The sequence below is a fragment of the Pelodiscus sinensis genome, chromosome 1 (genome assembly GCF_052426305.1).
Source record: "Pelodiscus sinensis isolate ZL-2025 chromosome 1, ASM5242630v1, whole genome shotgun sequence".
NCBI lineage: Eukaryota > Metazoa > Chordata > Testudines > Trionychidae > Pelodiscus > Pelodiscus sinensis.
In genome coordinates this window covers 256,321,808-256,336,300 of record NC_143052.1, presented here as the reverse complement: position 1 = coordinate 256,336,300, position 14,493 = coordinate 256,321,808, and the positions used below count along the sequence as shown (strand labels likewise).

At 42.8% G+C, this 14,493-nt stretch overlaps 1 protein-coding gene and 1 long non-coding RNA gene across 4 annotated transcripts in view; one reads left to right on the top strand and one right to left on the bottom strand.

Moving 5' to 3' along the window:
- Positions 1-8,449, bottom strand: part of LOC112546609 (uncharacterized) — a 79,082-nt gene extending 70,633 nt beyond the window's left edge. Inside the window, exons 1-2 of one of the 2 annotated variants that reach the window (XR_012900575.2) lie at positions 6,038-8,449; positions 4,877-5,296 (exon numbers count right to left, since the gene is read on the bottom strand). This is a non-coding gene — a long non-coding RNA (uncharacterized LOC112546609). Of the gene's footprint in view, positions 1-4,876; positions 6,011-6,037 lie in introns of those variants that run through there. The other variant, XR_012900574.2, reaches the window with a different exon arrangement.
- The window catches only part of CLDN10 (claudin 10), an 82,774-nt gene that overhangs the window by 44,475 nt on the left and 23,806 nt on the right, over positions 1-14,493 (top strand). Inside the window, exon 1 of one of the 2 annotated variants that reach the window (XM_006128137.5) lies at positions 8,472-8,953. The exons of the other annotated variant lie outside the window; for it this stretch is intronic. Within the exon in view, the coding sequence (XP_006128199.3) occupies positions 8,509-8,953 (445 nt within the window). The 5' untranslated portion in view covers positions 8,472-8,508. Of the gene's footprint in view, positions 1-8,471; positions 8,954-14,493 lie in introns of those variants that run through there. 2 annotated transcript variants of the gene reach the window in all.

Here is a 14,493-nt window from a genome sequence, read left to right as displayed (position 1 = left end):
CTGTAGGCCAATAAATTGAAATTTGATTTAATTTAATCAAGTGTATATCTGTCTTTCCCTGTTTTCAAAGACAACAAAGCAGTGTTATTTGCCAGATGGAATGCATATCATGTAAGAGCACGAGATATGTTTCTGCAGATTTCCTGTTCAATTTGTTGAACAGGTTATCTATTTTTTAAAGCATTGTATTTAAAAGTTTCAGAGAGAAACACATGAACTTTAAAAAAAAATAAGACAAGCTATAAAAATAAAATAACTACATTGATCCCACCATCGAGGATTGACATCTTTCTCTTCAAATAGACTGTACAGAATGTAAAATGGGATGAAGGGAAATTTAGCAACTTCTGAGAAAACTCATTTTAACTGTTTTAAATGTTTTTTTGTTATCATTCCCTGCAAAGTTTAATCTTTGTTATGTAACATATAGACAATATAACTTGTAATCATTCTTAGCCTAATAGTTTATAAAGTAAGTATGGCTATTTTGCCGTATGTTTTAGGATAATTTATGGTCTGATAGTAAAACCATTTAAGTTAGCTGATGGTTAAATGCTGAAGCATATTTTTGTTTGATCCCACTATGAAGGATATTTTCCAAGCCACACAACAAAGATTGAAATAGAAAAATCACTAATTTGACAAGGATGTTCTAAAGAGCTCTGCTTACATTTTCCATCATTTGAGGGAGCGGAGCTGTTTCCACTTGAAGAATGGCTTCCACTGGAAAACCTTTGTAACAGAACAGAATTTCTGGATACTCAACAGAGTCTCTAAACAAAACTCCTGGACTTGCTAAGGGTGGAGTCTCAAGCTCCAAAACTTCCAGTAAATCTTTCACTCTGACCGTAACCAGTGGGCTATACTAATGTCAGGTTTTATTTCCTGCATTTCTGATTTCCCTTTGCAATATTTAATTCTTTAGAAGCACTCCAGGATACTCTCTAGTAATGCACAAATAATGTTTTCTGTTTTTCTTTGACCAGGTGCTTCCTATGCACCTAGAAAACCATGTCACAGGAAACAGTGTAAAGTGGTTCAGCCTAAGGACTGTAAAAGTAAAAGAAAAACTTATCTGGTATGCAGGCATGACGACCCTAATCTGTTTATACTGGCAAAAGAACAAATAATGCTATCGTCTGCTATTTAATTTATGAGTCAATAATGGTTGCTTATGATTTTACTCTGCAAAAGTTTAAATAATAGAAGTACTTCAGTCTTGGCAACAAAAGTGTTTCTGACGAACTCCTCCATGCAAAGCAATATAATATACCTTTGTATATATGCAAAAATATCCAACTGTTTCACAGTCACTTGCAATCTATAAGTAGCGATAATCCTATATTGTCTATTATTCTTTTACCAAGAAATCAATCACAGTGCCTGATTATTAAGAAGACTGCATAATGGCTTACAAAATATATATGCAATCTACAGACACAGTTTTTACAAAACTGCATGTAAATGGAATAAATATATATGTAAATGACGCATTATGGAAATCTACTAATGCAATTTTGGTGGAAACCAGATACAAACTATATGCCTAACTTTTAAAAACATTGGCCCATCATTTAGCGTAGCAATTACAATTTGCTCTCACAACACTAAGGGTGTGTCTAAACAGCACCCTAAACTCGAAATAAGATACTCAATTTGTGCTATGCAATTTGTGTATCTTATTTCGATCGTCTTTAAAAATAAATCATTTCAAAATTTGGTGCATCTACACAGTGCCAGATTTTGAAATAACACACTATTTCAACACATCCCTGCCTCATCCATTTCTCAAGTCTCAGAGGAATAGTCATGTTAGTCTGTAACTTTAAAAAACCACCACCAACAAAAAACAAGTAGCCCTGTAGCATGTTAGGGACTAGCAAATATATATATATATATATATATATATATGCAGTAGTATCATGAACTTTTGTGGGCAAAACCTGAGGAAGTGGGTTTTGCCCATGAAAGCTTATGACACCACATATATATTTTTGCTAGTATCTAAGGTGCAACAGGACTACTTGTTTCATCCATTTCTCATTTGTGTGCAGGTCCAGGGTGCCATCTTCTGGATGCCTCGAGGTGTCCCTGGCCCATGATGGGTAGATGGTGGGATCCCCTCTCAGTATGGCATAGAGCACTACATAATAACAGCAGCTCTAGGAGAGAGCACCACATTTTGTATGCCTTCCTTTGACTTTTGGTAGGATTGATGCAGCCCATTCCTCTTTGCCCACCATTGAAGATCATCCCTGCCATGCGCAACTTCTGCAATCAAGACTTCTTTTCTGCACCACGCAGCAGCACAAGAGTTAACTGGAATTTTCCACAGAGCCATGCCTATGAGCTCGCAAAGGTGGGCTAGCAAGAAAACAGACATTGCCAAAACACCCTGGGGATTTTAAATTGGGTGGGGGGGGCATGGACTATGGGTCATTGTGAGAGCCTGGCAGCAAAAATTCAAACAGAGCAGTCACTCCCATGGACTGATTATACTGGTACTAGCACTTTAGCACATAGGCACTAATTTTGTGGGTGGTCTAGGCTCAAGCACCCATAGGAAAAAGTGCTGAGCACCCCCTAGCACAATGGTTTCCAGCCCAGAGTGCTTGCAGATCAACTATTTGATGCCCCAGGGCTGCCTGCCAATCAGCTGATCGGGAGTGCCTGCGGCAACTGTAGCACACTGAGAGGCTGGCAGAAGGCACTGGAGAAGCCTGGGGGGGGGCAGAACGGGGGTCAGCTCAGGTGAACAGGAACCATGATGGGAGGATGACACAGGCAGATGGACAAGAGAAAAGAATACCTGGATTTTAGGGCACTGAACCCAATCCATTCCCGATTGTACCTAGGAATAACTGTGGGGGAAGAGATTAGTCACAGTTAGAATTTGGAAAGATTGCAGTTGGACGATTTGTGACTTTAGAAAACGATATCTGAAGAAGTGACAAGGGGATAAAAAGAAATGTACTAAGGAGCAATGTGTGAAAAATACAAACATCAGTGGGAGGGATGCCTGTTGCAAATGCCTCCCAACTCCTCAGTTTGGGGAGAAAGGGAACACAAGGAAGAAATGCTAATGAGTAGCCTGCCAATCTCAGTGATATGACTCTGGATTTACACCAATATAATTAAGATTGTCTCAGCCATTGTCTCTATTTTTAAACAGACAAAAATAATGACATTTCTCTGAATATTATCCCTAAATATTTTTTATTAAAAGAAATGTCGTGTAAAATAGAACGTTCAATAGAACAGAGGGAAATTGTTTCTTACAAATGTCCAGAAAAAAACTAATTACTTACACCAAAGGATGCAAATTGCCTTTAATAATTAGGCTGCCACATTCTGGACTAGCTGCTACAGCTTCTGAAAGGTCTTAAAATTGTCCCATCAAGTGGAGTGTTCTGAGTGTTTTACTTGAAGGTCTCAAAATAGTTTGCTCCTCTTTAAAGAGTCAAGAGTGGAGCATATCCCTGCCACAAAGTCACACAATTTATCAGGAACAGATGGAAACGTGTTCTTCAGGAGTACATCATATTGTCAGGGCTGGTACTGGGCACATAGTAGTAACTTTGGGTCAAACAAGACCACTCAGTGGTGAATTGATTCTCAATGGCTGCACAGTCAGTTTGCCATGCTGCTATAATTCTATCCAACTCTTCAGTTGCAGTCCCAATCCTAAAAATGTTATCTCAGCTTTGGTCACATTGAGCCTCAACCAGCTGGTACTCATTCAGGACCCAATCTGCTGGGTCATCCATTCCCCTGCTCCAAAGGAATCAGCTGTAAGGAGATATACAGCTGGTGACGTTCACCTGGTGCAGACACTGTCGCCCACAATCTCTTTACTAACCTTCCTCAGGGTCTAACACACACATTGAAAAAAATGGATGTACAATGCAGCAGAACCCTGCCGTTTCCAGCATGAGAGAGTTTTTGGGATTGATGAAAAATCACCCTCTGGTTTCTCTCATATTAAGAAGCAAAGCTGTTTCAAAGCAGTTCCATCTATTTCTGCTCAGTCAGGACATTGTCAGTCATCAGTGCCTCATGATCAACCACATCAAAGACAAGGGACAGATCCAATAAAATCAGCACGGGCACAGTGGGTCTGGTTCTCATTTCACTATTAGTGTTAAACAGAACTTAATAGATGGAAAATTGACATTTACACTCACTTTGGGGCCTATTTACTCTGCTAGAGTGACATACTAGTATACAGAAGAATCAGATCCATTATGTTCATCTATAGCCAGGAGGAGATTATTAACCAGTGCCTGCAGTTTCTGTACCACCTCCTGGTCTAAATCCAGATTTACCAGCAACAAGAAAATCGGACTACTGTCAATATTGACATAGCTGCTTCTTCGCCATATTCTTAATGAAGAACTCCCACAATCAGGAGATTACTAATAATGTGTTGGTGAGATCTTCAGAAACATGTAAAGGTATTACTGATGCTTTTTTTAAATACATCTAGCATCCATCCGTCACACAATAAAGCAATGATTGCTTCTACCATCAAAGGACCTGCTCTCTCACTCTTGGCCTTCACCTGCCAGTAAGGACATAGTTCCAAAGCACAGGAAGAGGCCTAAAGGACCCTGAGCACTTCACCCCTCCAGTGAGAAAAACTGACTGAAACACGGAGAATGATCAGATGTTAACCTGCTCCCATGAATTCAACACGCTGTATCTCCACCAAACCATTTTATCAACACAGTAATCAGCAAATTCCTCACAACTAGAAAAAAAGAAAACCACCATTCAGTTTCCAAGTTCGGGCAGGTTGGATTAACCAAGCTACCCACAACCCAAAACAATTCAAATGTGTATATCACTGCAGAACTACAATGGAGACAAAACTTACCCTCTCTTGCACAACATCCAAACGAGAGTTTTTAAAATTATTTACAGCACATTGACCAGACTTCATCTGGGATTTCCTCCACTGCTATTCCTTCCCTCTTCTTTCCTCTGCTGCAAGTGACCCACAGTGACCTGGAAGGACAAAGTCAAGGGCATTCAGGAACCACTGTATCAGTAGCTGTGGACATAGATCTTGATAATACCCTCTAGACCATCAGTAGAGTGAGAAACTGGCAACAGAGTGCACTCCTTCAGAGGCTTTCTGAAACGTGCTTGTATATCTAACTGTTGCAGGCTTTTAAAACGGCTATATATCAATGAAGTAATTATGTTAATGTTAATAACCACTTGGTAAGAAGCAAAAGAACACTCACTACAAAAAAAATTACGTCAAGGCTTGTTCTTCCCCTCCAACCACAACCTGTTTGGCAAAAACATAAACGATAATGTAACAATTGTTTCAATACAAATAAGAGAAAAGACTAATTAACTTGTGTTCTTTTCATGTCAACTCCAAAGGCATTGTTGAGCTTTCAAATGGAAAATAAATAACTACTGACCACAAGAGAAACCAGGATGTAGAATGTTATTAATGTAAACGGTGTCTTGTGGAATATCATTCTGTTAATTTTAAAAGTTGCAGGTAGAAAGTTACAAGTTCAACACATAACTAAAAAGCTGAGGCAACAATATTAAAATGTATGGCATCTAAATTCTTATTTTCAGAAAAATCAGTAACAGAAATGAAACAAATTCAAATTGGGAGTCATTTTAAAAATGTTTCTATGAATATATGTATCTTAATTTTGCCATGTCCATTTGTCATGGCTGATTAAGACATATTTTACATGCAACGTTTGAAATATTTTATTCAAATGTAGATTGACAAGAATTATTACTCTTTGTGTGCATTGTGTATGGTAATACAGGTTGAACCTTTCTAGTCCGGCACTCTCTGGTCCAGCAACATCCATAGTCCAGATGATTTTAGTTAGCCAGATGTCCACTTTTCATAGGTATGGCCAAGTTTCCCACAGTTTACAGCCACCAGTCCTGGCTCTCGGTGTTCTGTGCTGTTATTTAGCTCTAATTTGCCCTTAAATGTCTTCTAAGAACCCAGTAAGCAGAGGAAGTGTTGGTAACGCTGCTGGACAATACTGACCTTCTGTGGTTCGGCAAATTCTCTGGTTCAGCACCAGTCAGGTCCTGAGGGTGCCGGACTAGAGAGGTTCAACCTGTATGTAGAAATACATATCCATACATTTAATTAAAATACAGATTAGTTTGCTATTTCAAGCATAGGAATGCTCTTGTTTCCCATAGCAGGTAAGTAAGGCTTGTGAAACAGCTAAAAACCTTTGGCACCAGTTCAGATATTTCTTGTGGGTTTGGCAAATTCTGTTCCCTGCTCCTCCCCTCTCCCTACAGCAGGGACCCTGGTCCCCATTTGACTTCCCTTGGATATCCCTGGACCAGGGAGTCTCCCATTTCTATTAATCACGCAGTGCATGAGCAAGTGCCACTGGGAGTCAAATACTCTGTGGATTCCCCTGCGCTCTGCTGCACAGTACAGGAACAGGCTGCCCACATGCCAGATAGCAACACTGTTTGGTTCACCTGCCCTCCCGCTCCCATCTTCACAGAGGGGCAGCCAGGTGAGATTACAGTGGCATTGTGACCACCCGGAGTGTCACTTCAGTCTACTCCAGCAGCAGCTGTAGTGATCAGTACAGGACCTCTGCTTAAAAATGGCTCCATAGCCACAGGGATTTTGAGCAAAGGCAAATGACACTTACATTATGCCCCCTCAGTTAGCACTATTGCTACAGATAAAGCTGAAATGCACCAGATATAAAGTAAGCTTCTGAGAAAATATTAAGAAATCCCTCCGTCTATTATGTCTGCTAGTGACACTCCCCAAAACACTCATATTCACAAGAGAAACAAATCTGATTCTGGAAAGTATTTCTTCTTGGTTCTTTCACTATTTTAAAGAACAACATCCTTCCATCTCCCCTCACCCATAAAACCTCTGAACAAACAAACACACAACCCTATTACAATCCTTTTCATCCAACAATTAAGCATTGCCTATCCAAACCGCAGTAAATCATTACAAAGGCTGGATTAGAAATGCTGGGTAGACAGCAAGGTTTCAATGGATCTACAACAGTGTTTCTCAACCTTTTTTTATAAAGTACCCCCTTTTCAAAAGAAATTGTAAGTACCCCCAGTATCTACAGTTTTCAGACATGCATTTTTTTTCTACCACTGCAACACATTAGTTTAAATAACTTAATTGTAGCACGGCGGGCGATGAAATTTTGGGCGTAAAAAGTACAAAATAATAAAGTGCTGTGAAACTTAAAACAAAAATTCAGTTTTCTCCAAATGCCAGTTGAGGTAACGTACTCCCCAGATTTCTCTCGAGTACCCCTAAGGGTACTCATTCCACTGGTTGAGAAACACTGATCTACAACACCTCTAAAACCCTGTCAATTAATCAAAATGGACAGGAATAGGCTATTGTGGAATAATTTATATGCACATCTAATAACTCATTATTCTCACAAAATAGATACACTGTCTATAGCAGCTCGATACTACATTAGTGTTTCCTCTTACTAACAAAGACCATGGCCCTGGCTATGTGAGCAGGTAGGCAGACAAAGCCAGACAGGAAGGAGAGTACAATGCACAAGTAGCCCCAGAAGCTGATGCACCCTGACACAACAATACTCTGGTACTTAGGGATCTGGATTATTCTGGTGGATTAGCAGAAGATGTTTAGGTACTACATTTTATATGGTAAGAATGGAGGGTATGTGGTCAACAAATACAGGACACAGATATCAAAGAAGAGCGCTGACCCCAGAATATGTTGGGTGCATATTTTTGGTGGAATAAGTGAAGCAACACATACCGGGTTTGGCAAGATCTAGATGCCACATCCGAGTTTTTGCAGCACTTGTGAATTGGGGTGCTTCAGGGCCTACATATAAACATAGGCTAGACCAGGAGTGGGGAACATACAGCCTGGGGGCCGGATCCAGCCCCTGAGGCTACTGCACTCTCCCACCCAGACCCCAACCCCAATTCCCATCACCCCCCTTCCACACACTGAACCCCTCCTTTTTGACCCTGCCCAGAGCTTAGCAGGGCCAACAGAATCTACCAAGCTCTGGTGTGGGAGGGGAATGTGAGGGGTGTCTTTCTGCTTCTCATTTGGGGGCCACCGCAGTGATGTTGGTATTTATTTTTGCAAATCACTTTTGTGTGCCCCCCTGATTTTTCTGTGGGTCAGCGGCCCTAACCCTTGGGCTAACCCGTGCTTTGCTCTCTGTTGAGGTGGTGTCGGTGGAGAGATGGGGAAGGGGGGGGGGCTCCCACAAGATGCACCAGCTACAGCTCTGAGGTGTCAAGATCCAGTTACAGCGCAGACACCCGGCCTCTCCTTAGGCAGAGACAGAGGGAGAGTCTGTGTCTGTGTTTACAGGCTCTGGCGGGGAGCCGGTGCGCTGGGGCGCTCAGCCTGGCCCCTGTGGGACGGGGACGCAGTCAGGACACAGCGCAGGTGCCGGCGGGGAAGGGAGCGGGTCTGCCCCTGAAGGTCCCTGACGCGGCTGCGGGGGGATGAGCGGGAACGGCGGGACGCGGCGCCGCAGGAGGGAGTCGCTCACCCCCCGCCCCAGCCGGCCAGCGCTCGCCCCGGCCAGGGTTTCGCAGCAGGGGGAGGATGCGCGGCGGGCGGCAGGGGTGGGGTCTCTGGGGCTGCAGCTCCCTCTGCTGATTCGGCTGCCGGCGGGGCCGGGTGCGCTGCGCAGTTGCTGCCGCTCCCCCTCCGCCTCAGCATCCCCCATGGCCAGCATGGCAGCGCAGATCCTCGCCTTCCTGCTGGCCATCGCGGGCTGGGTGCTGGTCTCCTCCACGCTGCCCACCGACTACTGGAAGGTCTCCTCCATCGACGGCACCGTCATCACCACCGCCACCTTCTGGGCCAACCTCTGGAAGACCTGCGTGACCGACTCCACCGGCGTGTCCAACTGCAAGGACTTCCCCTCCATGCTGGCGCTGGACGGTCTGCACCAGCCCCGCCGGGGCTTCTTATCCCTCTTTCTCTCTCTCTCTGTCTGTCCGCCCGCCCGCCCGCAGCCCGGGAGCTCCCCTGGCTGAGTAAGCGCCTGAGCTGCTGGCCGGCAGCGAGGCTCAGGGCCAGGGCAGTAGACACACACACACACTCATCCCCAGAGCCACGTGGGGAGGTGGCCTAGGGGGGCGGTAGATGGGGCGAGCTGGTGTTGGGGGTGACCCTCTCCATCCAACCTAAGGATCCGCTGAATTCGGGAGGTAAAAGGTTAATGATTTGGTGGGAGAGGAGGAGGTTTGCTTGGTTGGTTGATGGGTTGGGTAGGCAGAGCGCACTTCATAACAATGACAAAGACCAGAAGAAATATTTTCCGAAATCCTGTTTGAGCTCTTCAGCTTCTGACTGAGAGATTGAGGAGGATGACAGTAGCAGCCAGGGTGAACGATTTCTTCGAATATTCTTAGAATATTCTGAGCAGTTTGATTTCTATTCAGCACACTTCAACTCTGTTTTCAGCCCTTAGACAAGTCATACTTACCTGCCACAGGAAGCCTTCATTTGCTTGGCATATCAGCATAATCTGTATTTTAAGTCAAAGCTGCACCATAATACCTCTATAAAGAGAAACGATACCTGGCAAATTAAAGTTAAATAAAATATGGTTTCAAACATGCATGTAAAAATACCTGTTTATCACTGCAAAGAATGTGCTTGTTTCCCAGGGCACATGTAGGGAAGCAAGTTTTATATACACATTGGAACACTTTTAAAATAGCCCCCAATATGAATTGTTTCCCTTCTATTATTTTGCTGAAAATCAGACCTTACATGCAACTTGTAAATATTATTTGATGAATTTATAACTTTCCTCCAGAAATAAACAGATATGCCACTAGATACTGTTTACATTAATATAATTCAACATCCTGCTTTCTCCTAGTCTCAAGAATTATTTATTTTCCTTTTGGAAACTCAACAGAGCACCTGGAGTGGGTTTGAATAGAATGGAAGCAATTATTTCTCTTTCTGTTTTTCAATTATTGCTATATTTTCCTTTACATTTTTCTGACAAAGTGGTGGTGATTGGAGGGGAAGAATGTATTTTTTCTGAAATTAATGTTCATTTTGGTTTTTACTATGTGGTTATTAATTCAGATGTAATTACTTAATTGATATATAGTTTAAAGGCTTGCAACAGGTAGGTAGGCACAAGTATTTATTGCTTAGTTTTAAAGGGATCAGCAATACAGAATCAGATCTTAAAATTGTAATATAGTGTTTAAAGCTAAATATTACACTATTACTAAAAAGATATAATTTTCTGTTATTTAAGACAAATCATATATACTCTTTAGGAAGGAAGGATTTTTCTTAAAAAAAATCGTAACATCATGTTGAGTAAACTGCATAGAAAGTATGTTGGTTCCTATGTTGATTCAGTGCTTAATCTATTGCCTGTTACATTTAACTGTTGCTCAAGTTTTTATTCTAAAAGTTGAATGATGAAGGGAATTCATGCAATTTCTGAAGTTCTAATTATAAGATCACAGTGCAATGATCAGACAGTGTATCCCATCAACATTGCAGATAACCTCTACGGTAATCTGCTGACAGTCAAAATATATATCTAGACAGACAGAAAGTGTTAAAATATGTATAACCATTTTGAAAAACAAATTTGGACCCGCAGCATTTGACACATGGCTGTGAGAGAAGGCAGTAATATTTCTGATGTGGAAACTGCCTTTTAAAAACGATTGGGAGCTGACTGACCAAAAGGGATTAGTAATGATCTAAAACCTTGTATCTTTCTTTCCTATAAAGGGTTCCTCTAGAGCTGATCTGAGATAGTGTCAGGTTAATGTAGGTGATTTTGAACTACTATTGCTTCTGTTGTTCCTGATTTATGGGCAAATAGAGAAGCTTATATCCAAATCCTGCCACTTGTTTTAGGCGAGCAGACCATGGCATCTGCAGAGTAAGTGGGCCGGATCCTCAGATACCATAATTTGTCTTGGCTCCTTTGACTTAAATGATGCCATGATATATTATATCAGTTGCAGATCTGGCTCACTGGCTTCAGTAGGGATTGGCAGACGTGCTGCGATCCTCCTGCTTGGAGTTAGTTTGTAGAATCATGTTTAAAGGATGCAGCCATTCAGTCTTTTTAACAAGGCATTCAGTTCCAAACATACTTGTTATTAAAGTCGTCAATAAAGTTTATGAGATTAGGAATATTTGGTCAATCAGAATTCCAAAGGGAAAAAAAGATAGGACAGAGAGTTCATCTTCTTGATCTCATATTTTAATTTCTTCTGTCCAGTAGTTTGCTTCCTTCTCTCCTGTACTTGCAGTTCAAGTTAACTGATCTGCAGATGAACTTTTAGTTTTTATTATGTAGCTACAGTTCATTTGGGCACAAACTAGTTTGAAATGAAAACTTACAGGGCCCATCTCTTCACTATGACAAAATTAATAATTTAGATAGAAGCAGGTATGTGGTCAGTAGCTCTACTAATTATGGCCCTACCAAATTCACAGTCCATTTGGGTTAACTTCTCGGCCCTAGGATTTTAAAAATTGTAAATTTTATTATTTCAGCTTTTTAAATCTGAAATGTCATAGTGTTGTAATTGCAGGTGTCTTGATGCAAAAAGGAGTTGCAAGGGGTCACAAGATTACTGTTGTGGGGGTTGCAGTACTGATACCCTTACTTGTACACTGCTGCTGGTCATAGCACTACCTACAGAGCTGAGCAATGGTAGCTGCTGGCTGGGAGCCCAGCTCTGAAGGCAAAGCTACCATCAGCAGCAGCATAGAAGTAAGGATAGCATGTCATGATATTGCCACTTTTATTTCTGTGTTGCTGCCTGCAGATCGGGGTCCTCAATCAACAGCCACCACTTCCCAGCTCTGAAGGCAGCAGTGCAGAAGCACAGCATGGTATGATATTGCCACTCTTACTTCTGTGCTGCTGCAGCCATGGTGCTGCCTTCAGAGCTGGGTGCCTGGCCAATGGTCACTCATAGAATCATAGAATCCTAGGGCTGGAAGAGACCTCAGGAGGTCATCGAGTCCAGCCCCCTGCCCAAAGCAGGACCAATCCCAACTAAATCATCCCAGCCAGGGTTTTGTCAAGCTGGGACTTAAAACCTCTAGGGATGGAGATTCCACCACCTACCTAGGTAATCCATTCCAGTGCTTCACCACCTGCCTAGTGACATCGTTTTTCCTAATATCCAACCTAGAGCTCCCCCCACTGTAATTTGAGACCATTGCTCCTTGTTCTGCCATCTGTCACTACTGAGAACAGCCTCTTTCTATCCTCTTTGTAACCTCCCTTCAGGAAGTTGAAGGCTGCTACCAAATCCCCCTCCCTCTTCTCTTCTGCAGACTAAATAAGTCCAAAATCCCTCAGCCTCTCCTCAGGTCATGTGCTCCAGCCCCCTAATCATTTTGGTTGCCCTCTGCTGGACCCTCCTCAATGCGTCCACATCCTTTCTATAGTGAGGGGGCCAGAACAGATGCAGTAATCCAGATGTGGCCTCACTAGTGCTGAATAAAGGGGAATAATAACTTCTGTAGATCTGCTGGAAATGTTCCTCGTAATGCATCCTAATATTCCATTAGCCTTCTGGGCTACAAGGGCACATAGTTGAGTCATATCCAGTTTCTCATCCACTGCAATCCCCAGGTCCTTTTCTGCTAAACTGCTACTTAGCCAGTCGGTCCTCAGCCTGTAACAATGTTTGGGATTCTTCTATCCCAAGTGCAGGACTCTGTACTTGTCTTTGTTGAACCTCATCGTATTTCTTTTGGCTCAATCCTCCAATTTGTCTAGGTCACTCTTCACCCTATCCCTACCCTCCAACATATTTACCTGCCCACCTCTGAAGTCAGCAAGAAGTAAGGGCGACAATTCTGTCATCTGCCAAAATAACTGTGTGACCCCACCTGGCAACTGTCTTTTGGATCAGGCTCCATAGTTTGACAACTGCTGGTCTCCCACATGAAATGTGGTAAAAGTACACAAAAGACTAGATTTCAAGTTCCATGACACATTTTTCATGGCTGTAAATTTGGTAGGGCCTTACTAATAAACAACTAGGGCCCAATTCTGATTCCAAGATGCTACATGAGTAAATGACAGGAAGTGTTAGAAATGGCATCTTTCCTGAAAGCCTGGGCAGCATGTGAAGTGGCTGAGGAGCAGCAACAGCAGTCTGTGACTTGGCAGGTGGATCTGTGTAGCAATGGATGCAGCAGCCAAACCTATGCCCAAATTCCCCTGCTGTGGGGGGCTGGAGAATCTGCCAAGTATCTGTGTTCTGTGGTGGCAGGATAATGCATTCCCTCTCCCAACAAAGCAGAAGTGCACAGGCTGTACTGCACTTGGGGTACCATGCGCTAGGCAGGTTTCTGCCTCAACATAACGTCAAATTCTTCCCAGCCCTTAGGGTATGTCTACATTGCAATGTAAGCCCAGGGTTAGTAGAACTTAAGTTAGCACACCTAGGTTTGTTAATCCAAGCTTTAAGTGTCTCCACATCTTTGTAACCCCAGTTTAGGAATTGTCGAGGCCTGGGTCCCACCGGATGCTCAAGTGTCTGTGCCGGCTTGTGCCACAGGCGAATAGATTACACTAATTGTCGAGGCTTGATTAAACATGCCCGAGCCCAACTACACATATTTCAGACTTCCTAATTCCCAAAATATGGCCACTGAGACCTTATGTTCATGGTACAGTGTGCAATCCAACCTGTAGACATTTAAGTCCTAAGTTAACAAACCCAGAGTCAACTAATTCAAGCTCTCCTAACCCTGGGCTTCCCCTTAGACATGCCCACAGAATCAATAGCTTTGGCTAAAAACTTCTTAAATGTTGTTTAATTTTAAGATTATTTTGATAATTAAACCTCTGATATAAAGAACAGGGGTGTCCATGAGATTGTGGGATACTCTTGGTGGACTCGCAAAGCTTGAATCTAGTTAACATAGATTGGCCCATATTGGGTCAGACCAAAGGTCCATCTAAGCCAGCATCTTGTTCTTGGACAGTGGCCAGTGCCAGGCACCCCAGAGGGAATGAACAGACCAGGCAATCATCAAGGTGTATCTAAACTACACCCCTCTGCCGACAGAGGGATGTAGATTAGGCACATCGCTATTGCAAACGAAGCAGGGATTTAAATATCCCAGCTTCATTTGAATAGAAATGGACGCCCCTTTTTGCCACCTTATGCCTCGAGGTTTACAGGATCAGTCAGAAAAGGCTTTCCTTGTCAACTGATCCCCGTGTAGACTGCTGCTTTTTGCCGGCAAAGTGCCGCGCTGGCAAAAAGCGGCGGCCATTTCTATTCAAATGAAGCACAGGATATTTAAATCCCTGCTTCATTTGCAATAGCGATGTGCCTAATCTACATCTTTCTGTCAGCAGAGGGGTGTAGTTTAGATACACCCCAAGTGACCCATCCCACCCCCATCCACTACTCCTAGCCTCTTACAAACAGAGGCAAGGGACACAATTCTTA